Source organism: Homarus americanus, unplaced genomic scaffold (assembly GCF_018991925.1).
Source record: "Homarus americanus isolate GMGI-L3 unplaced genomic scaffold, GMGI_Hamer_2.0 scaffold42391, whole genome shotgun sequence".
Taxonomy (NCBI): domain Eukaryota; kingdom Metazoa; phylum Arthropoda; class Malacostraca; order Decapoda; family Nephropidae; genus Homarus; species Homarus americanus.
In genome coordinates, this window is record NW_024744462.1 from 272,365 (window position 1) to 295,177 (window position 22,813).

A 22,813-nucleotide genomic window follows, 5' to 3' on the forward strand; every position below is an offset into this window, starting at 1 on the left:
GATTTTTTGGTCGTTTCTGTAGGGTTATGAGGTCGTCTGTGACTCTGTGTAGGGTTAAGGATCTCTGAGTCGCGTCCTGCATAGTCTGTAAAAAGTTCTTTGTTCCTGAAATTATGTGTTTAGGATCTTATGGTCCTGTGTGTATAGGATTTCGTGGTCTTTTGTGTAGGATCCTATGGTCATATTTATAGGATTCTGCAGTCGTTTGTGTAGAAAACTGTAGTCGTTTGTGTAGGATTCTGTACTCTTCTATGTAGTATCTAGGTATCGCCTGAGGAAGCTACATATTTAACTACTAACTACTGTACCCATTTCACCATTCAACTAATACGAATAAATTACACAATTACGAATCACATCTAACCTAACTTGACCTAACCTAACCTAACCTAACCTGACCTAACCTAACCTAACCAAACCATTTTATAAATAGTATATAATATAACCTAGACCACGAATCATATATTGTAGAAGGAAAAAAATAATTCATCTTTAAGATTGAAAACCTGAATCACTCCAGTCTTACCACGGGAGGAAAAAATGAAAACTCGCATTGCTGTATGTTGTATTATTACGGTCGAGACAAGGTTGACTGATCTCATCCCTCCTGCTGGTGGTGTCCTGAGAGGTGTTGTGGCTGCCTTCATATAAAAACCATAAAGAAAGGAGGAAGTCATGGGCATAAACTGGCCCAGGAACCATAAGGTGGAGGTGTATCATGAGGTATAAGTTTGTTTGATGGTGTTAATGGTGTAAGTGATGGTGTTAGTGGTGGTGTTGTGGTGGTGATGGTGTTATTAAGGGGTGTTGGGATGGTGGTGGTGGTGGTGGTGGTAACTGTGGTGTAGGTGGTAATAATGGTGGTAATGGTGGTGGTATAGTGTCCCTCCGCCGCGCCATAACCAAGCACCAAATGCACCATTACTCAGGAGGAGACTGGTAACAGGAAATGGTGATTATTGAACTCATGAGGCAAGGCGGTCAGACACACGGACGGACGACCAGACACACGGACAGACGAATAGACGCACGGACAGACGAACAGACACACGGACAGACGAACAGACACACGGACTGACGAACAGACACACGGACAGACGAACAGACACACGGACAGACGAACAAACACACGGACAGACGAACAAACGACAGACGAACAAACACACGGACAGACGAACAGACACAACAGACGACACACGGACGGACGACCAGACACACGGACAGACGAATAGACGCACGGACAGACGAACAGACACACGGACAGACGAACAGACACACGGACTGACGAACAGACACACGGACAGACGAACAGACACACGGACAGACGAACAAACACACGGACAGACGAACAAACACACAGACAGACAGCAGAAAGCAGAGATTATACAATATCATCATCCCTCCTCCAGACTGCGCAGTTGGGTGTACAAGAAAAGCAAATGCAACACAGCAGCGTGGTATCATACATACATACATACATACATACATACATACATACATACATACATACATACATACAAAACTTTACAGAGCTTCAACATTTCATAAGTGGATGGAGAGAGATAACACAAGAACTACGTAACAGATAAAATGAAAAAAAATAGAATTAGAATAAGATGAAGAGCTTTAGTGTAGGTGAATAACGTGTCTTCCTGTGCATTGATATTTTTGAAGGGATTTTCTACATTAGATCAATAGGCTCCTGTAGATTATATTATCAAAGTCTCGTAAGGTGAATATTTCTCGTAAGTGATGATGTAAAACTGTATTTAATTGGTGGGTTTAAAGTATTGGTTGAAAGGGAGAGAGAGAGAGAGAGAGAGAGAGAGAGAGAGAGAGAGTATTAATTAAATCTTTGTTAGTATTCCCTGGTTTTTTATTATTAAGCGACTCACTCACTCACTCAATTTTATTCATTCTTTCACTTATTTCCTCTTTAACTCCTTCACTCGATTGCTCTCATATTGACACACACACACACACATACACACACACACACATCTGGGTATAATATATATTTATGTTTTTGTGTGTATCTCTACGTGTGTGTGTGTGTGTGTGTGTGTGTGCCATCTTCCATCATCACTTTAAAGGCTTATATATATATATATATCTATATTTATATTGGTTATATCATCACAGATATAACAAGTAACATCCTGGGACCATCCTACAAAACCATGCCCCGGCCTAAGGACCTCTACACCATCCTGACTGTAAGTATTATGTACACGAGTAACTGCCCTTCCCCCCACCCCTCCTCGTGTCGTTAGAGGCTCAGTGATTCAAGGATGTAGTTTTAACATATATAATTGGTCCTTAATTGTGATGTATAACTAGGATGACAACAACACTTATACATAACTTGATGACGTTATACAGTATACATATGTGTGTGTGTGTGGAGTTTAGTATAGCAGTTAGTATCTATGTATAGTGTATAGATAAGGCGATGATTACAATTTATGGTCTATATTATGAGTTAGTACAGTATAGGCACCACAGTATAGCAGTGAGGAAATAAGTATTGATGTATTTTTAATGATTATATTAAGTGAGACAGACAGTGTATAATATTACTCCTCCAAATAATTCTGATAGGGATCTTGTCAGTGTCCTCGATCTTCCTCCCTCGAGTCTTTCTTAAAACGTTTCGTGGTAAACAAACGTGACGTCATTATCTTTCATTACAGTGACGTCATCAACACACCTAGTGAACTCTCGCTTAACGAACGACGGTGCTAGTGAGTAAAGTACCAAGTATTCATATAAGTGCCAATTATTCTTATATATTTCATTTGTAAGTATAGATAGAACACATCCTCTTGCGGTAGAGTCTCAACGTAATTCCGACTCCATTTTGGGTGTCGCAGTTGTGTATGGCATACTTGAGAGACACGGTGGTAGAGGTATGACTTGAGACTCGAGGCGTGAGAGGTCTTTGACCACAACATAAGGGGTGAAACTCGAGGCTGAAACTGGGATTATACCACAGGGGATTACCACGGTGTTACGTCCTTCCTTCCCATTCCCGTCCCATTCCACCCCTTCCCTCTCTCCCTCTCCCATTACCTGTTCCATTCCACCCCTCCCTTACTCATTGTATTCCTTATCCCACTGAATCTCTCCTTTCCTCATTACCTATCGTCTCCCTTCCTCCTTTTTATCCCGTCTATTCCCCATCCCACTCCTCCCTCCCTCCGTCCCTCCCTCTGTGGTTGACCGTAGTCCAGCGTTTGACGGCAGTATCTTGACCGTTTAACACACGTTCCAAAATTGACGGCAGACTTTGACCCCATGAGAGGCATTGTAAATAGACCACAATACCTCGACCGCAGTGTCTGACCTGTGTGAGCCGCGTGTTGCTTCAATTTCTCGACCGCAATGTCTGGGCCTGTGAGCCGCACGTTAGCACAATCTCCGTACCGCAGTCTCTAACCTGTCAGACGTATATTTTAAAGTGACCGCAGTCTTTCGCCGCTGATGCCCGTGCCAAAATCCGGCTGCGGTCGCTATTTCGCACACATTTATACGTGTCGACCATTGATTTCGTCCAGTCGTGAATTCTCCGGGAATAGAGCCAAGAATCGCCCCACCTCCCCCACGCCCCCAGACTCTCCAACCTTCGTTCCTTCACTAAATTTTCATCTTAAGTGGAGAGGTAAGAATGCACACAACTATCTGTCTGTAACTAAACCACAAGAATACTTTCCAAAATGATATCAAAACTACATTGAGATTCTGCTTTCACTAGACACACGTTGAAATATCGAGGAGGCTAGAGTGCACATTTTACACTTGAGATCATAATTATGCCTTATTGAACCTTCCCCCCCCCCACCAAGAGGATAAGATTTCAATAAGATTCTGCTTAAAATAATTACCTTCACTTAGCTACAGTTATAGGGGATAATAATTACACTAAGAATCTATAACTTATAATAAGATACGTTTACTAGAATCTATTTGAATTCCTCTTAACAGATTCTTTTATAGATTTTCAGTGTAAATATTTTCCTTCCCAACTGGAGATGCAAGAACGCTTTTAAATTGGCTCACTTAAAGCTACGACACAGAGATGGTGACCGAAATGCCGTCAACATTGCAAGAAGACCTTACCTACAGTCGACCTTTTCTTACCTACAGTAACGGGCAAAAAAAAAATGTGGATCACACTATTCACATCTTATTAAGTTCCAGGTTACATTACAGCTTCTCAAGACTCGTTAATATCGTGTTGTAATGTAGAGATTTTATTATTTGGGGGGGGGGGGGTAGTTAATTGCGATAGATTTGTTTACGATTACATAAACAAAGTTGTTTGAGAGAAGTCGAAAGGTAGAATTGTTGTTAAAATCTTCCTTGTAAGCTTTATTTATTATGCCATTCATGGGAACTTTTTATTCCATTGACGTACTTATCATTCCGGAACTATATTTAATAACACCGTGTTGCATAGGAGAGATTTGATTTGATATATTTGATGTTTTACAATCTCTCTTTATTGGAATATTTACCATTTTCTGACACAATTTGGATTCAATAACACCGTGTTGCATAGTTGAGATTTGATATTATGTAGTTGACATTTAAATGATGAAATTTCAATGATATTTTTAGTATTCATCAATAGTATTCAAAAGTCATAAAGTGTGTTACATAGACGAGATTCAATATTATGTAGTTTACGTTTTTATTATTGTTTTATTGACATTTCCAGCATTGAATAATAGTAATTATATACAATAATCCCGTGTTGCATTGTAGTGGTCTATTATTTTGTTGTTTAGTGTGTGATGAAGGGTAAGGAGGGGGGATGAGGAAGAAGGGGGAGAGGAGGAATGAGGTGGAGAGAGGGAATGAAGGAGAGAGGGAAGTGAGGGAGAAAGAAGGAGAGAAGGGGAGAAAGAAGACGAGGGAGCCAAGGTAAGTGAGGGAAAACACGTAAGGAATGAAAATGAGGAAGAAGACAGAGAGAATGAAGAAGGGTGAGGAAGAAGACGAAGGGTGAGAAAGATAGTGAGAGAGAAGACGGAGGGTGGGAGGTGGTCGCCTCTGACTGTGAGGGGGAGGGGGATGAGGGTTGAACCTACTGTATCTCGCTTATCGATTTTGTTCTCACAGCGCTCTCTCTCTCTCTCTCTCTCTCTCTCTCTCTCTCTCTCTCTCTCTCTTAGCTGTTTACAACTTCATCACACCTCCAACACGTCTTTTGATCTTATTTCATTTTTCTTTATTCTCTTGTTTTTCCTCATTTCATTGGATATTATCTCCTGAGGGTCCATTATAACCTAACCTAACCTAACCTGACCTAACCTAACCTAACCTAACCTAGCCTAACCTAACCTAACCTGACCTAACCTAACCTAACCTAACCTCACCTCATCTGACTTAACCAATCCCAGGGACCGTTCTAAAAAAAACTAACATTCTATTATTGCGTTCATTCATTTATATCGTCTCATGAGTCTGTTTATCTGTCTGTCTGTCTGTCTGTCTGTCTGTGTATAGGGGTGCTGTGGCCGAGTGCATATAGACGCTCACATCTTCCTTCCTATATCCTTAAGATCACTGGTTCGACTCCCTGCTGGGTACTCTTAGCTCACCCAACTGTGAAGAGGTTCCTAACTTTACATTTGGGGAAGGTAAAGGTGGTTGAGTGGTATTGTGGTGGTCAGGTTGTTGCTTCCTTGTGTACAGAAAAGGGTGGTTGATAGTCTTACAGGTGTGACCCACTGTGTGCGTGTGTGTGTGTGTGTCTGTCTCGTACGTGTGTGCGTTTGAGAGACAGACAGACAGACAGACAGAGAGAGAGAGAGAGAGAGAGAGAGTGTGTGTGTCAAAGCTTACAGGGAAAGAAAAAACACAAAGTACATAATTTCGACCTGAACAAATTCGCATGGGGAACGAATCACAAAAATATCGTAAGTGATTTTTGGCCTTAAAAAAAAATTAGTTCAGTTTAATATAACATCGTAAGGGGAAAGAATGGTAAGTTCAGATTAAAAAAAGATCGTAAATTTGCCATTAGATCGTATGGCGATTTTAAGGGAAAAGTTCGCAAAGTTCCGCCATAGATTGTGAAATAACGTAAGGAAGAAATCGCAAGTTAGGCGTGATATAGCAAGTTGGGTAGGATATCGTAAGTTGGGCATGATATCTAAAGTTGGGCATTATATCGTAAGTTGGACGTGATATCGCAAGTTGGGCATGATATCGTAAGTTGGGCGTGATATCGCATGTTGGGCATGATATCGCAATAGAATGTGGTAAAGAAAGGGCAAATTTTAGCATCAAATCCTAATACAATGTTGTGAAGATATCGCAAGTTAGGGGTTAACTAAATCGTAAGGGATTATGTGTGCCTCGTTCTGAGACTTTCGTGAGAGGTAGCCCTGAGAAATGGTCCTGGGAGATGGTTTTAGGGGGGGGTTGTCCTGAGAGATGGTCCTGGGAGATGGTCCCTGAGAGATTACCCTGAGAGATTGGCAGTCATTATGAACACAGATCAGTGTCAATGGGGAGTCAATACTATTAACACACATCATTACAATGACCTGGGGTAGAGATGATGACTTAGATGATGATATAATGCGAAATGTTGACCTTTATATTTAACCTTGAAACGCGAGTCTAGTTAAAATAAAGTACAGTAAATAGCGTGTGGATGGGACGCTTATCGGCGAGTACAATGGGGTATGGTAGAGTTAAGGGAAGGGGCGGGAGGGGAAGGGAAGGGAAGGGAAAGGAAGAGAGAGAGAGAGAGAGAGAGAGAGAGAGAGAGAGCTCAACATGTAGCCAACTCGCCCACCTTGTCGTCTCTCCTGTCTGGACTGATTAATGCCCCAGACAGTGGCCAGAATCTTAAAATTTTCTGATCGTCGAGCCTTCCCCTCCCTTTCCCTCCTCCCCTCCCCCTCCCCTTCCCCCTCCCATCCCCTCCTACCCCCATCACACTGGTTTGGGGTTTCACATTCTTAAGTTTACTAATGAATCGGGTGTTTTAAAAGTTTCATATATATATACATTGTCACAGCCATTTAAACCAGTCGTGTGTGTGTGTGTGTGTGTGTGTGTGTGTGTGTGTGTGTGTGTGTTTTGTAAAGTATGATTAGTAATTCTTTTTTTAAACTATTTTTAAACTGATCTTATATTTATATGTTTTACTGTAAAGTGCAATTTATATTTTTTTATGATTGCTATTTATGTGATTCGTGTTTTATTGTTGTCAAGTGTCTGTGGTAGTATGTAAGTGCATCTGTGGTAGTAAGTGTGTTTGTGGTAATATATAAGTGCATCTGCATGTGGTAGGATGTAAGAAGATAAATTTCAAGGACAATTTTAACTTTCAATACAAAAAAAAATAAAAAAACAAGAAGAAGTCAAATACAGTGTTGCAATTTTAGCTACAACAGGAGGAAGGTCAAGGTTATAACTGAGTCAAATTGGGCGCCTCTGAGAACTAGCTGAGAGGAGTTAGAGTTTAACTTAGCTCAGTCAAGTTGAAGTGTTGTGTTTGTGTAGTGAGTCTGCCTTCCTCACCCCACCTCCACATACGGTCCACAAGGCGGTAAACATCACACACACACACACACACACACACTCACTTCTGCAGGGTAAAATATGTATAAGCTCGTTGGAAAATGTAAATAATGAACTCACTTTACGGTGTTGCATCTGGGAATGTATATTGAACACTCTTGGGTTGGGTTAGGTTAGGTTAAGGGGGGGGGGAAAATAGGGTAGGTTAGGCTTCGGTTTAGGTTAGGGTTTAGGTTTAAATCACCATTCGCAAGGGGTTAAATCATTCTAATCAAAGTGTTTCGGGGTTAGGAAAAAAAAAACTCTCGTGGCTTTTGACTCAATTGAATAAGTTCTCGAAGCCATTGATCAGATTAAGGAATCCGTGCTTCTGCCAGATGACCATCAATTGGCAATCTCTGACTGCCTGGCATTTGATTCGAACTCGATTATCAAACACACACACACACACACACACACACACTCTCTCTCTCTCTCTCTCTCTCTCTCTCTCTCTCTCTTCTACATACTAATTCTCATTTTGTCACTACCAAATAAAACGATGACATATAATACTGTAAAATATAAAGTTAATATTAGTATTTTTTCTTGAGATCCTACACGTAGCGATATAACAAAGGGTGAATTTCTCCATTATAACACCGAATCATCATGAACGAATCAGTATCGAAACTAAATGAAATAGTACAGCGCCAGCAGTGTTGGGATCCTGAACTAAATGCCTGTGAGAATTCTGGTTTATAATGTCCCTTACCTGAGGATGTTATACACATTTCCTCTAACATTCCATTCTGAAAGGTAATAGTAAAAAAAAATAATATGAACAATCAAATGATTTCTCACTTCCACTTTCATTGCTGTTGCCACCTTGGATCTCTCTCTCTCTCTCTCTCTCTCTCTCTCTCTACATTATAACAACACACATAAATTTCAATATATTTTACATGCATATCAATAACATGTTTATACGTGAATCTGTATCACATAAAAGAAATTTTATGTAACAAATGCAAAGGCGCTTGTTTTTCAATTGAGAGGCACAATAAAAGCTCTTTATGCACGAGACACACACACACAAATATTGTAATATATAGTCAAAGCAGATGCGACCCGAATGAAATCTTATCGTCCACCACCAGCCAAATCTCTCCCGGCGGCGGCAATGTATAGAACTGTTTCACGCCCTGTGTTTACTAAAAGATTGGATCACTTGTTTTAATATGAATTTTCACATTAGTGTGGTGGTCTGACCCCCACACACGAGTCGCGGTGAATGAGCGTTTACCCGAACTATAGTGACGCGATGATGCCACCAACCTAGGTATAATGAGAGGTGCACCAGGCGCCCAGAACGGAGGACTGGATGATGGTGCGATAATAAATGCTCCCAGTAGAGTTATGGTCTTCGGCTTGTGCAGTGAGTAATGAATAGCACCTACCATGATACCATCAAAATGACACCTTACCAGATGTGCTTTCTAAGGAAGAAAGTGTTAAAAAGATAGGCACAGAAACTGGAAAAATTGTTCCCACACGGAGTATCTGTCGAAGTGAAGGATTTAGAAAGTGCCACTGTAGAAGTAGCTGCCTAACAAAGTGCTGGTTTGGTCTGAAAGGAGGCCTTCGTTGCAACAGTGCGTGTCATAGCCATAAATCATGTGAAAACGTTGCTCAAGAATTCTCTATGTGCGCTTATGATTCGGAAAAGTTCGACCACGGAACTTCGTATTTATATTCATATAGGGAGATAGCACAAAACAAAACTTTATTTTATTACGTTTTCATCACAAATTTATATTTTCGAGTACTTTGGACTTCAGTTTCACTCAAGAATTTACATTTTGGCGGGACATATTGCTTCCATCTGACTCACGCGCTAATCACTGTAAGTCTTGGTGTTAAGTATTTATGTATAGCCAATCAGTGTTGCTCTCGGTGTCACTGACTGTCTAGCCAATCAGCGTTGCTCTCGGTGTAACGTGATACTCCTGCGCATGCTCAGAGTTTCGAATGTATTTGTCACTTGGCTGATGGCTAGTAGCAACTTGGCAAGGTGGCTTCTCTCTGCACTGGTGTTCTTTCTCAGCTTAGCGAACCATTTATCGTGTAATTGAAAACGAAGCCGCTGACATTGACATTTTTAAGGCTAATGGTGGTATTCTGCCAACCTCTGTGAAGTGCTACAGACGTTCATACGCAAAATATAGAACGATTGTGGAAGGATATCAAGAGTTCGTTGCTTCGTGTCGGCAATAGAAAGGAACATTACCAACAATATTTCTCCCTGATCATGTTCCAGGGCGAATACAAGGATCACAAGACTATACTCCAACACTTCCTCTTACAAGTAGCATCACTTTATTCTCCAGCATCTGTTAATTAAGCTAAGTTTTTTAAAATAACAGGGGGTCCAGAAGGCGTGATAGTTTGAGCACAACTGCAGGAAAGGAAGGGACTGATAATTATACAGTAAATTCTGGATGAAGATCAGCATACCCTATAGGCCAGGGGAGTGGGGCCCCATGCACTGTGTCCTGTTGTAGCTTAACGTCACCGGATAACAAGACATAATAACAACTAATGATGTGAAAGACTCGGTATTATTGCAGTTTCGCTCCCAATTGGGTAAGAGCAATTTTGGGTTCATCAGAAGTTATGTCTTGTCAATTGTAACAACTTTTTCTAATACCACTTCTGTCGCAAATGGATAAGAACCGAGATGGTAAATTCACGTAGGAAATTCACGTAAAATGTGTCACGGCCAGTTAGGTTGGGTTGGATTAGGGTTGGTTTGTTTAGGTTAGGTTCCTATTAGCTTCCGTTTTTGCTCCACTATTCAAAAATCCCGAATTCCTACTGTTTCCCCATATTGCGGGGACACTCCCGTCAATTATACTAGGCGTCGTGCTGAAAGAAGCTCCATATATGATCAAAACAAGGTTCGCCCCAGCGGTTCATTCTGATTGCCGAGGCTACGGACTTATTGAGGTGACTGTACTGTACTTATCCGAGAGGGTTGATCTTGACTGTAGCACCGAATCGCCACGAATTATACAAATAAATACTTGAAACAGTTTCGTTCTCACACTAAAACAAAGGATGAATGACGATTAGTGCATCGAATCGCCGTGAATCGTCTAAATGTGAAATATTTTCGAAGCCAGATTCAGTATCATAATAAAACAGCAAGGATGAATCGCAATTAAAATCCCGAATCACCAGGATTATACCAATACAAACAATGATCCGAAGCAGAGTCGTATTCGTTTTAGCTTTAGTATTGGAGGTTTGAAGCTTCGGGAATATCATTTAGTCATGAATATACCAATGGTCATGTAAACCTTTGACATAAAAATATTGGATAAAATTGTGCAAAGAGTATTTTGAACATGGGTGTGTAGTCGACTGTGTTCAGAGTTAGTTTCCAGTCGGGGTGCTTCGTTTCCATGTCATTTTGAACCCCGCAGACTGTATCGCTCCGCTTCCGACTAGAATTTATTGTTTATTTATATTATCGAACTATCATTGCTCTTTTATAATTATCATAAATGTTGTTGTTCATGAAAATCGATCTTTTTAGAATTATTATTTATTATTATTATTATTATTATTATTATTATTATTATTATTATTATTATTATTATTATTATTATTATTAGTGTTGTTGTTGGTGGTGGTGTCGTCTTCGTTGTAGTTGTTGTTGTAGTTGTTGTTGTAGTTGTTGTCGTCTCCAGTCCTCAGTCACACAAGATATTTCTGTCGACAAGAGAAGTCATGTGATCGACTCAGTGAAGGACATCGTCTGTAATGAAAATGTCACTTGTAGAAGGTGAACTTTTGTCCACGACCTTAATAATAACTCTTCTGGATTTTATTTGACCCGGAGAAATAAATGAACGAGATATGAACTCTTTGTTCTAGATATTTGGTAGGTGTCATAAATATATCGTGATCTAGTTTAACGATGAGCTGAATTCGAAAACAATGCAGTGAGAAATGACTCGCCATTATAGACCTTACTGTATTATCTGTACTAAGGTAATTGTGTCTCATTAAAGCAGCTCTTAATATTACAGTAGAAGAACATAATAAGAACGCTATCGTTACGCAAGTCTTCGTTATAAATGGCTTTGTCAATTGTATCATTAACAGTTATTTACAAAGCTCTTTAAATTTAATAGTGATTGTTGATAAATATTTAAACACAAGACTGACAGACACACTACGAGTTTGATCAATGTGGACGAACACCATCTGGAAAATCTAATCTATCTCACAAGTTACTGAAGTGGTAGAGGAAGCGTTGACAATTCTCTCTGATGACTTCAATCTTATCAAGCCTGCAGAAGCTCTGGAGTTGGCTACCCGTCCCTAGTTCATTCAAGTGAAAAATAGGCTTTTCCCCTTGATCACCCGGGTTGCTGTCTTCCTTTATATTACCATTTATAGTGCAAGGAAGTATTAAGTTTTTTCTATCTCGGAAAGTATAAAGAAGTGAAATAACGTTAGTCGTTACTGAAGGTTTGATTAGAAAAGGGTTTTATTAATAGTAAGTGTGTGGCAACGTTTCGTCCTTGGGTTGATAATGTCACTGAATTGGATAAATGATCTTGTCTCCAGTGATGAACTTATGAGAGAAAAGCAAGACTTGTGTACCTCAACGTCCAAAACCAGACTTTTACATACTTCAAAAATACATAGTTAGGGATTATATGTATTATGTATTTTTGAGGTGTGTTAGAAGAATACAGTATACTAAATTGTATTTGTGGAGTGATAGTTTGAATGAATACGTAAGGTTCGTTTCTGTCAGCAAGTTTTGTTATTGAATTTTTTTATTATTATTTACTATTTTTTATTCTTTTTTAATATATTTTTTTATTATTTTTTTATTATTATTTTTTTTTTTTTACTCTAAGGTCCCTGGCCATTGAACTTTAAGACATTAGTAGGACATTTCAATTTGTCCCATAACTATTTTAGGACATTTACTCGACAATATAATTTACCAGATAAACAAATACAGGACATTAGTGTACAGTAAACCTTGTTCTAATGCTACTTAGGACATGTGTTGGACAGTACAAATAGTCAGAATATTACTTAGGATATTAGTTGACCAATACTACTTATTACTTTAGTGGACAGTACTACTTATAAGACATTAGTGGAGCAGTACAACATAGGATATTTGTGGATACTACTCTTTTAGGACACTAGCGGACAGTATAACTCATCACATAACTATTTTGAGGACATGAGTGGACAAAATACGACTTAGGACATGCATTAGACATCAAAAACCCGACTATTTGGAACCACGTACGTATGTTAAAAAGGTCATTGGCGGGAAATTGAAAAGTTTGAGCAGACCGGCCCGCCAAGAGGATTAATTTGTTACATCAAAGACTCGTCCCAGGAGCAGCCATCCAGAATACCCGCCAGCAGAGTTCCCCAGCTCACGGCTCTGACCTATACACTGAGGGGGGACTAACGTGTTTTATAAGTGGGAGCGAATACTTTAACGTGATGGATGATGGAAGTGACGTGTGGTACTACTTAACGTGATGGATGAGTGGGAAGTGACGTGTGGTATTACTTAACGTAATGGATGAGTGGGAAGTGACGTGTAGTAGTACTTAACGTGATGGATGAGTGGGAAGTGACGTGTGGTATTACTTAACGTGATGGATGAGTGGGAAGTGACATGTGGTATTACTTAACGTGATGGATGAGTGGGAAGTGACGTGTGGTACTACTTAACATTACACCTAATGAAAGTATGAATGACATAACACAACACATGCTGAAAGTATAAATGACGTAACACAGCACATCATGAAAAGTATAAATGACTGAACAAGACATCACGAATAGATGGCGTAGAAGCTATACACAATCTGAACCTTTTACAAAACAAAAAACAAAAACAAATGAGAATCGCTGACACGTCCTTCCTATACCGTTTTACACACTAACAATCACACAGTGTTATATATTCCATTGAAATACAGAGAACAATCACGTATTAATGTCATGTTCATTCATTCAGTGTCACGTACCCTTGTTCACCCCCTCTGCCATACCCCTGGGAGGACCTAAGGGTGGTAATCCCTTGTTTAGATAGACCTGATAATACTCTTTATTAGTGGTGGAGTTGAGCCTTATACTGTATGTGATTAAAGGTGAATAAGGGTGTGGTTGAGCCTTATACTATGTGTTAATAAGGGTGAAATTGAACCTTATACTATGTGATTAAGGGTGAATAAGGGTGTAGTTGAACCTTATACTGTTTGTAATTAAGGGAGAATAAGGGTGTACCTGAACCTTATACTATATGTAATTAAGGGTGAATAAGGGTGTAGTTGAACCTTATAAACTATGTAATTAAGGGAGAATAAGGGTGTAGTTGATCTTATACTGTCTGTAATTAAGGGAGAATAAGGGTGTACATGAAATTTATACTGTATGTAATTAAGGGTGAATAATCACTGACCCACATCGGGGCCTGGGGGCGAAAATGTAATAATAATAATAATAATAATAATAATAATAATAATAATAATAATAATAATAATAATTAATAATTCATAGTAAATACAATTTATAATACAAAATACAAAATTGAAAATAAAATATTAAAATAATAATGATTATAATAATGAAACTGTAATAATAATAATAATAATAATAATAATAATAATAATAATAATAAAGAACCATAAAGAAATAAAAAAATTAATTAAATATCAAAAGTGAGAAACAATATATGTATCTTGTGTTGTCAATAGTAAGAGAAACAATTGAGACCCTGCAATTGTGTGTAAATGAGGCAGAAAATCAGATCAGCAACCTGGGACTTGGTCACATTTTTCATGGGGCCATATGGCAGCAGGGTCTACCATTAGACAACACATTATGCTTCCAATATCTTCCTAGGCGGTAGTACCTCCCTGTTTGGTAGCTGCCTACTACCTACAGTACTACCTGTGTAGATTAACCTTAAATATAGAGTACTGAAATCTCTAATCTGAAATAATTAATACCCATTCCAATAGAGTTTAGTAGTTTTGGTGTTTTTCTTGATTTTTTATTGACCAATTTAGAGTCTCACTTTAAGTTCGTCACTATTAAGACCGCCATCTATATTCCATAGTTAGATGGGAGGAGGGGTGGGGTGGGGGATGGGAGGAGGGGTAGGTGGGGATGGGAGGAGGGGTAGGTTGGGAGATGGGAGGAGGGTAGGTTGGGAGATGGGAGGAGGGGAGGGGGAGATGGGAGGAGGAGGTTGGGGAGATGGAGGAGGAAGGTTGGGGGATGGGAGGAGGGGTAGGTTGGGGGATGGGAGGAGGGGGAGGGGATGGGAGGAGGGGTAGGGTTGGGGATGGGAGGAGGGCAGGTGTGATGGGATGGGAGGAGCTGGGTTGGGAGATGGGAGGAGGGTAGGTTGGGAGATGGGAGGAGGGGTGGATAGGGGGATGGGAGGAGGGGTAGGTGTGGGATGGGAGGAGCTGTAGGTTGGGAGATGGGAGGAGGGGTAAGTGGGGGATGGGAGGAGGGGTATAGGTGGGTGGGTGGGGGGATGAGGGGGTGATTTAACGTATGACTGTTGGAGAATTGGATCGTAAGGTGCATAATTATCATCAAATATTTAGTGGGGGTTTCTGGGAAAGTGTGTCGAGGCAGATGTTATCACAGCTCCTGGAGGCTCTCACACAAGAGACCCACTGTATCAAGAACCTCCTTCCTCCTTTCCCTCATTCCTTCTCCTTCCCTACGTCTTTCCCTCACTCCCTTCTTTCTTCATTGCAGCCCTATGTTCCTCTTCTCCCTACCTCTCTACCCTCCTCTCCCACGCTTCCCTCCCCCTCCCCCTCTCCCTCCTTCCCTCCGTCACTTCCCTCCCTCCCTCCCTCGCTTCCCTCCGTCACTTCCCTCCGTCACTTCCCTCCCTCTCTTCCTATAGGTGATGAGTCAAGACCAAACAGCTTATTTCACCTTAAGACTATCCATATAACGGTAGTCTGACCTAACCTAACCTAATCCCCAGTTGTTTCACTTTAAGGTTAACCTCTGTATCGCCATCCTAACCTAACCCCCTTAAAATAGTATTAGGTGATTACTCATAAGGTGAAATATAGGCTGGGGAGGGGGGGGGGCAAACCTTCTAGTGATCTGTGCAATGTATCACAAATCTAATTAAACTTCAGCAGTAATTTATGTAAACCTTCTTTATTATTTTTTATTAGTGAATTTTCATTAACAGAAAGTGTTTTATTATCGCTTTAACATTTTACTATTTTTTTTGTGTGTTCTTGTTATGTTCGTCTTGTATATTTCTAACTCTTGGTTCCTTCTACGTCAATAAATTGTTCTGTGTTGTTATATTCTTAAGACGTCGAAATTGTACTGAAACTCAACTGTATGTAGATGTGGTCTGTGATTCCCAGTTAAAGGGGACAATATAACGTGGTACGGACCTTTGAGAGTGGTGGTGGGTCTGGTCAACACTACAAGGTTATCTGTGGGTGCTGTGGACGGCGTCTGTGAGACTTGGCTGTGGGTATTACCTTCCTCCCCTGGGCCCCTCGGCAGGCTAATGAATATAATCTTCCTGACGCTAGACATGACCGAATTTCATGTCACGATATGTGTAACTGAAGAACTTTTGGTACATATAATGACCCGATATATTGTGGTGACCTTCACAGCTTGGGGAAGGACATGACGGTATGTGTAACTAAAGACCTTAAGTTTCTCGGTACAGTAACGTATAAAGGAGCACCAGAACTCCTTGACTAGAATCTCTTATTTCATGAAGACGCCAAAGTTCGAGAGGGAGTTTGTCTTGGCAGAAGGCGTTTCCTTGTAAATTATTGGCCAAGTTAATTTCAAACGACGTAAATTATTATCCTTTCATAATTTCTGCCGTATGGTGAAAAAAATAAAATAAAAATAAACATTAGAGTCAACTTACGTATATATCGGATCTTTGACAGGTTATGTTCTATACTTGAGGTGTAATGGCGTTGTGTAGGGCAAGACGACGTTGAAGATATAGAACGGAAGTAATATCGACGATACTGTCACTGCCCGGGAGTACCTCAATGTGTGTGCTACTTACTGGTAATGACTCTGGTTGTGGTTTAGTTCCGGGTGTTGATGGTGGAGTGAGGGCTGGAAATTGGAGGTGGTGGTGGTGTTAGGGAAGGTGTGGTGGTGTTAGGGAAGGAATGGTGGTGTTAGGGAAGGAATGGTGGTGTTAGGGAAGGAGTAGTGGTGGTGTTAGGGAAGGAATGGTGGTGTTAGGGAATGAGCGATGGTGTTAGGGAAGGAGCGGTGGTGTTAGGGAAGGAATGGTGGTGTTAGGGAAGGAATGGTGATGTTAGAGAAGGAGTAGTGGTGGTGTTAGGGAAGGAATGGTTGTGCTAGGGAAGGAGTGGTGGACACTGGTGGTGTTAGGAAAGGCATGTGGTGTCAGAAGTTGCGATGAAGAAGGTGCTGTCATGAGACCTTTGGTGACAAGAGGAGGAGGGGGTGATGGTGGTAGAAGGATAAATAATAGGAGAAATATGGAGGATAAGATGGTGGTAGAAGAGGACATACTTGTGGTGGTGGAGGGACTGGTGATGGTGGTAGAGGAAAGATAAAGTGTTGGTGGTGGTGACAGAGGAAAATGTGGAGGCGGTAGTGGTGGAGGGACTTGGTGGTCGAGGAGGAGGAGGAGGTGGTGGTGGTGGTGGTGGTGGTGGTGGTGGTGGTAGAAGAGTAGGAGGTGCGCGGGTAGGAGGCGTGGTGCGGGAGCGTGGTGGTACTGGTTGAGGTGCAGGCAGCTCTCGGGGCAGTGTAGTGAGGGCGTCCGTCCGCAACGGTGCCGCGCCGCCACTCCGTCCGCGTTCAGTGCCAGTGTGAGTGTCTCCCTCGCTGCTCCTACTACTACCGCTGCTGCCTCGCTTCTCGTAGTGTGACCATGCTAGGTCAGTGAGTGTGTGCCAAGCAGCGAGAAATTGTTATCAGTGTTAGTGTATCATCGCCATGGGTGCCGATAGTTGGTTGTGTTGGTGCCTGGCGGTGGCGCTCATGATCACCCGTGCCGTCAGCGGCTTCCTGCTGGAGGGATCGCCAACCTCCTTCGCCCAGTTTCCTCGGTGGATGCCTGGCGCTAATGGCTCGCTTGAGTTTGAATTTTTAACCCGGGAGCTAAATGGCCTGCTCCTGTATACGGACGATGGCGGCTCTTATGAGTTCTTTGAACTGAAACTGGTAGAAGGCGCGGTTCGCCTGCACTACAACATGGGAGGGGGCGCGCGGCTTTTGACGGTGGGGAGCGGCCTCAACGACGGTTTGTGGCACCGTGTCAAGGTGTCTCGCCGTCACGACCGAACACACCTCACGGTTGACGGAAAGACGGAAACCCGCGTTATCAAGTCTCTGAACCACGAGTTCGGCTCTCCAGACACTAACTCCTTCATGTACGTGGGGGGCCTGCCGCTCCTGGTGACCAGGCAGGTGGGGTCAAGACTCACGCTACCCGTCGTCACTCTAGAACCTCGCTTTGCCGGGCAGTTTCGTGAGCTTGTGTATACCGGGGCCGACGGCGTCTCCCGCAGCCAGAACATGATCGCCAGCCAGGTAAGACAACTTGTTTACTGAGGGTGGACACCACTGTCCTGTCTCGGGGAGCTGTTGTTTGTTCAACCTTTCAATTCTACCATTGTTGTTGCATGTTATTCTGTTTATTCAACGCCAGAATATTTACTGAGATCCCCAAAAAGTGTTCTGGTGAGTGAAGTTATGCTTTGTTTTGTGTTGAGGTGGCTGGCCATTGATTATCGGAGGAGCAGCAACGTGCCTAACAGGGAGGCACACGCCCCTACCCTGCCCTCCAGCACACGCCAGCCACCACGGGGGACTCACCTCACTCCACAACCTTCTGGATTTTGTATCAACCAGATAGCGGGTAATGTACGAGGTGTCGTCCCCCCTCACTAACCCATTCCAAAATAAACCACTTTATTCATATATTTTACTTTATAATATCATTTACAAATTATAATGAAGATTTAACTTTTACCTTTAAACCTGACTTTTTTTTCATCCAGTGAATTAAAATAATCTCTTACAGAAACAAAATAAAAATTAGTTCCACTCCATTTCTGATGACGTAATAAACGTAAACATTGTGTGTGTTTTTTGTGTTTCTTGGGGAAGGGTTAGGGTGTGTGATGTCCAGGATCCCATTTTATTTTGCATTGAAAAGTTGGAGTAGTGAATCAGGCAGCGGGCGTCTATCTGCTTTAGGCTATGAGAGAACACCCGCATGCCGGTACAAGTATATCCGTGAGTGGTACAAGGGGCGATGATCAACCATTTCCTTGTAAATTAAGTTAGGGTTATTTTAACTCCTTCTGGTACTGTTAGTAAACCCGTCAGGAATCTCTCTGGAGTCCTCTTTACCCCAAATGATCGTCCTGTCAAAAGTAACTTCGCAGTACACATCCTCCCTGGGCTATCTGCCGTGTGTGTGTGGAGCACTAGACTCTCCACCTACCTGAGGGCTGATTTTTGTGATCACAGGAGGGATGGCTCGAGTGAGGAAGGGGGATGCTCTTCAGTACCCGTGCGTGCCTTTCTGTCTGTTTCATTGTTGTGTTGTCTTACTCATTCCCTCGTAACCCCATTCATCCTTCTCTCTCTCTCTCTCCCTCTCTATCTATCTTTCTCTCCATGTCGCGGTGTGTGTATATATATCTTTATCTTCTCTTTATCTCTTCCCTTCTGTATCCACCTTCCTTATCACAGTGTCCAGAAGGTGAACAAACTCGTAAACATGGCAGCTATTGGGCCGCCGCGCCGCTATGAATGTACTGTACTGTATCAGAATTTGCAAAACTCCTTGAACGTGAGCTGTTTACACAATTGCCTTTTTTACTTGCAACTTGAAACGATAAAACTTCCAACCAGCAACTAATTGTGTTACTTTTATACCTGTAATCCTCAGTACACAAGAACCTAGTTCAAGTTTTTAAATGTTAATATTTTGTTGGATGAATGAGTTAGTGGAGCTTAGTGAAGGTTTTGTAGTCAGTATGATAATTTGGGATGGAAGCATCGATTATATCATTAGAGTATTATTAAATTAGACTTATAACAGTTTTAGGCATTATTATTACACTTATAGTTTCATGGGATAGATACATCGTGATAGCTTTGATGAGTTATATGTTTGAGCATATTTAAAAGAGAAATCTTATCTAATTTAGTTTTTAGTGTTGGAAAGCCGAGGTCATCCACGAATTGGTTCAGGTTATCTGTGTGTGGTTAAGAAGAGGAACGTCGCGTCACTATCCCTCGCTGACTCTACCTTGTATATGATGATGATGATGATGAGGGACACGTCTATGTGTGTGTGTATATGTGTGTGTGTGTGTGTGTGTGTGTGTGTGTGTGTGTGTGTGTGTGTGTGTCCTCCCACTTCGTTAAATCAACTCAGGGAATCACCAGGTGGGGATGGGGCCGCCGCTACTGTTGCGTTATGCATCACTAAACAACTTCGGGTCCAGTGTGTGTGTGTCTTAACTTACCCTCACTGATACTTACGCCTCCTCACATCTTTCCTTCATCTTTATTTACCTACATAACACCTAAGAGCCTTCACGCCTCCCCCTTCCCCACCAGGATACCTACAAAGTAAATGATGTTTGCCTACGAGACATGATAAAAGTGAATATTTATCTACGTAGGTTCAATATAAGCCCAGAGAGATTCAAGACTGCTGCGCATTTCACCAGGATATACAGGTTAAGTAGCGGCTGGTGAAGAACTTTTATAAATAAACTATCTGAAGTAGGTAACGATAGCGGTGTAGTGTTGCCTGTTGCGTTGTATCGGGACTCATCTGCTGGGGGGGAGGGGGCTGTGAGTCGGCTTTACATCTGAGAGCCTAGCTGGTGTTGTGTGTGTGTGTGTGTTGAAAGTATAACGCCAGTAGGAGGAAGGGAGTTTTGTAAGGAGGAATGTGTGCCTGGCATAGTTTAGTATCGCCTTTAATATTAGTGGGTGTTGGTGGGGGGAGGTAAAGTATAATGGAAGCTTAGCATTCACTTGGAGCGTTTGATGCATGTTGAGTGCTGGCGAGTATAAGAGAGGACCTTGTTCATTGTTTTATTCATAGGGAACGTTGAACATCGTTTTATTAAATGAACTTCTACGTTAATGTTGCGGTAAAGGAGAAAATAACGCGGTACATGAGCAAACAGGTGATGGTGTATGGCTGATCAGGAATATACTCTTGAGGCGATGAATTACATATGGAGTCTATTTCCTGAAGTTCTTCTTATTCCGTGTCATGAAGGCGAGTCTGAAACCTAACCCTGAAATATTGAGGATAGTGTGGGCCGATGCAGGTGTTGTAGTGTGAGGATATAACCTGACCTGACCTGATCTGACCTCTCGGGACATGTCGATCGTTGTAAACTCTCTCTCTCTCTCTCTCTCTCTCTCTCTCTCTCTCTCTCTCAGGAGTTCTAGAAATAGCCCTTACACGTCTAGGGTTTCCTACGCGCATAGTCAACTTGTCACCTTGTCACCTTGATTATGGAGATACCTACTAAGCTTACCACTCTACCAAGCTTTCCACTCTATCAAGCTTATCACACTACCAAGCTTACCACTTTATCAAGCTTATCACACTACCAAGCATACCACTCTACCAAGCTTACCAGTGAGGAGAGGATACACACGATGCTAAAACTGCAGGTCTCCATTCAACAACCTCTCTTTCAAGTATACAGTAGTTCAGTATTTTAGCCAATCATGGGATCAGATTCTTGTAGTAAATAACGACCCAACAAAACCTTAACACGTATTTAGATCAGGATGAAGTAATAGGGAGAGAAATGGGAGGGAAGGAGGAGGGGAGATGGGAAGGAGAGGGAAGGGAAGGAGGAGGAGATAGGAAGGAAGAGAGGGGAATGGAAGGAGGAAGAGAAGGAGGAGATAGAATGAAAGAGAGGGGATAGTGGAAAGGAAGGGGAGGGACGGATGGGAAGGGGGGTGAGGAGGAGGGATGGTCACCTAGAAAAGAGGACAGCTATGGATACTTGAACCTGATTTAAATGACCAGGGATGATAGAGAATGACTCTAAGTGAGGTGATATTGACGGGGGAGGTGATGAGTAAGGGGAAGGGGGGATGTACAGGTAAGGGTGAGAAAGGAAAAGGAGTAGATGTAATGGAGGAGAAGGGGAAGCAAAGTGGATAGAAGAGAGATACGGAAGAAGAATGATAATGAATAAGGTAAGATAGAGGGAAAGGGAAGTAGAAGTGAGGTAGGAGGAGATGAGGGGAAAGAGGGAATGGGGGGTGTTGAAGGGAAGAGGGGAGTTTATCACAAAGTCTCCATTGCGGTGCCTTGTGATCATCTAGCATGGGATAGGAGGGAGGGAAGGTAGAGAAGGAAAGGGAGGGAAGGAAGAGGAGGAGGGAAGGAGGGAGGGGAGGAGGGGATGGAAAATAACTAAAGAAAAACGAATATGAAAATCAGAGAAAATTTTCGCTTCACTTTTTTGAATTGAGTGAATGAAATGGGTTTTTAAAGGGTTAGGTGTGATAATGGCATTGTCTGTCTGTCTGTCTGTCTGTCTGTCTTCTCTGTTTGTCTGGGAGCAAGTGAGAAAACAAACAAAAAGAAACAGCGAAAAAATAAGAGACCGAGAGAAATAAAACCGACACGGAAAGAAAAGTGAGACAGAGAGAGAGGCGGAAAAAAGTGTGTAGGAATAAACGACTGGGTACATTTGTCAAGGCATTATCTGAGCCACAGTCCCCCCCCACCTCACCTCCACCACCATTGCGTGAAAAAAAAATAAAAAGAAAACAGAAAATGGAAGGTGGTGGTGTTGTTTGTTTTTACTGCAGTCAACACCATGTTCAGAACACAACACTCTCTCTCTCTCTCTCTCTCTCTCTCTCTCTCTCTCTCTCTCTCTTCTCTCTCTCTCTTCCTCTCTCTCTCTCTCCTCTCTCTCTCTCTCTCTCTCTCTCTCTCTCTCTCTCTCTCTCTCTCTTCTCTCAAACTAATTAAAACCTCCCACAATCAACAGCTGCTGCTTGTTCTGGCCGGATTCTCAAAGTGGCAAGTTCAAATATTCTCTCTCTCTCTCTCTCCTCTTAGCTGGGAATGTGGGGAACGCATCTAATTGGCTCAGTTTTAAGCTACGACACAAAGTTTAGGGTGAGGGGGGCTTAAAAATGGCGGCAATTGCATCGA

The 22,813-nt window shown here is 41.9% G+C and overlaps 1 protein-coding gene across 1 annotated transcript; it reads left to right on the plus strand.

The window, feature by feature from the left end:
• The first annotated feature begins 17,331 nt into the window (after positions 1 to 17,331).
• On the plus strand, positions 17,332 to 18,210 carry LOC121877920 (neurexin-3-like). Its single transcript, XM_042383881.1, has one exon. The coding sequence runs from the start codon at positions 17,578 to 17,580 to the stop codon at positions 18,193 to 18,195; it is 618 nt and encodes a 205-aa protein (XP_042239815.1). The 5' UTR covers positions 17,332 to 17,577; the 3' UTR covers positions 18,196 to 18,210.
• Positions 18,211 to 22,813: the final 4,603 nt, after the last annotated feature.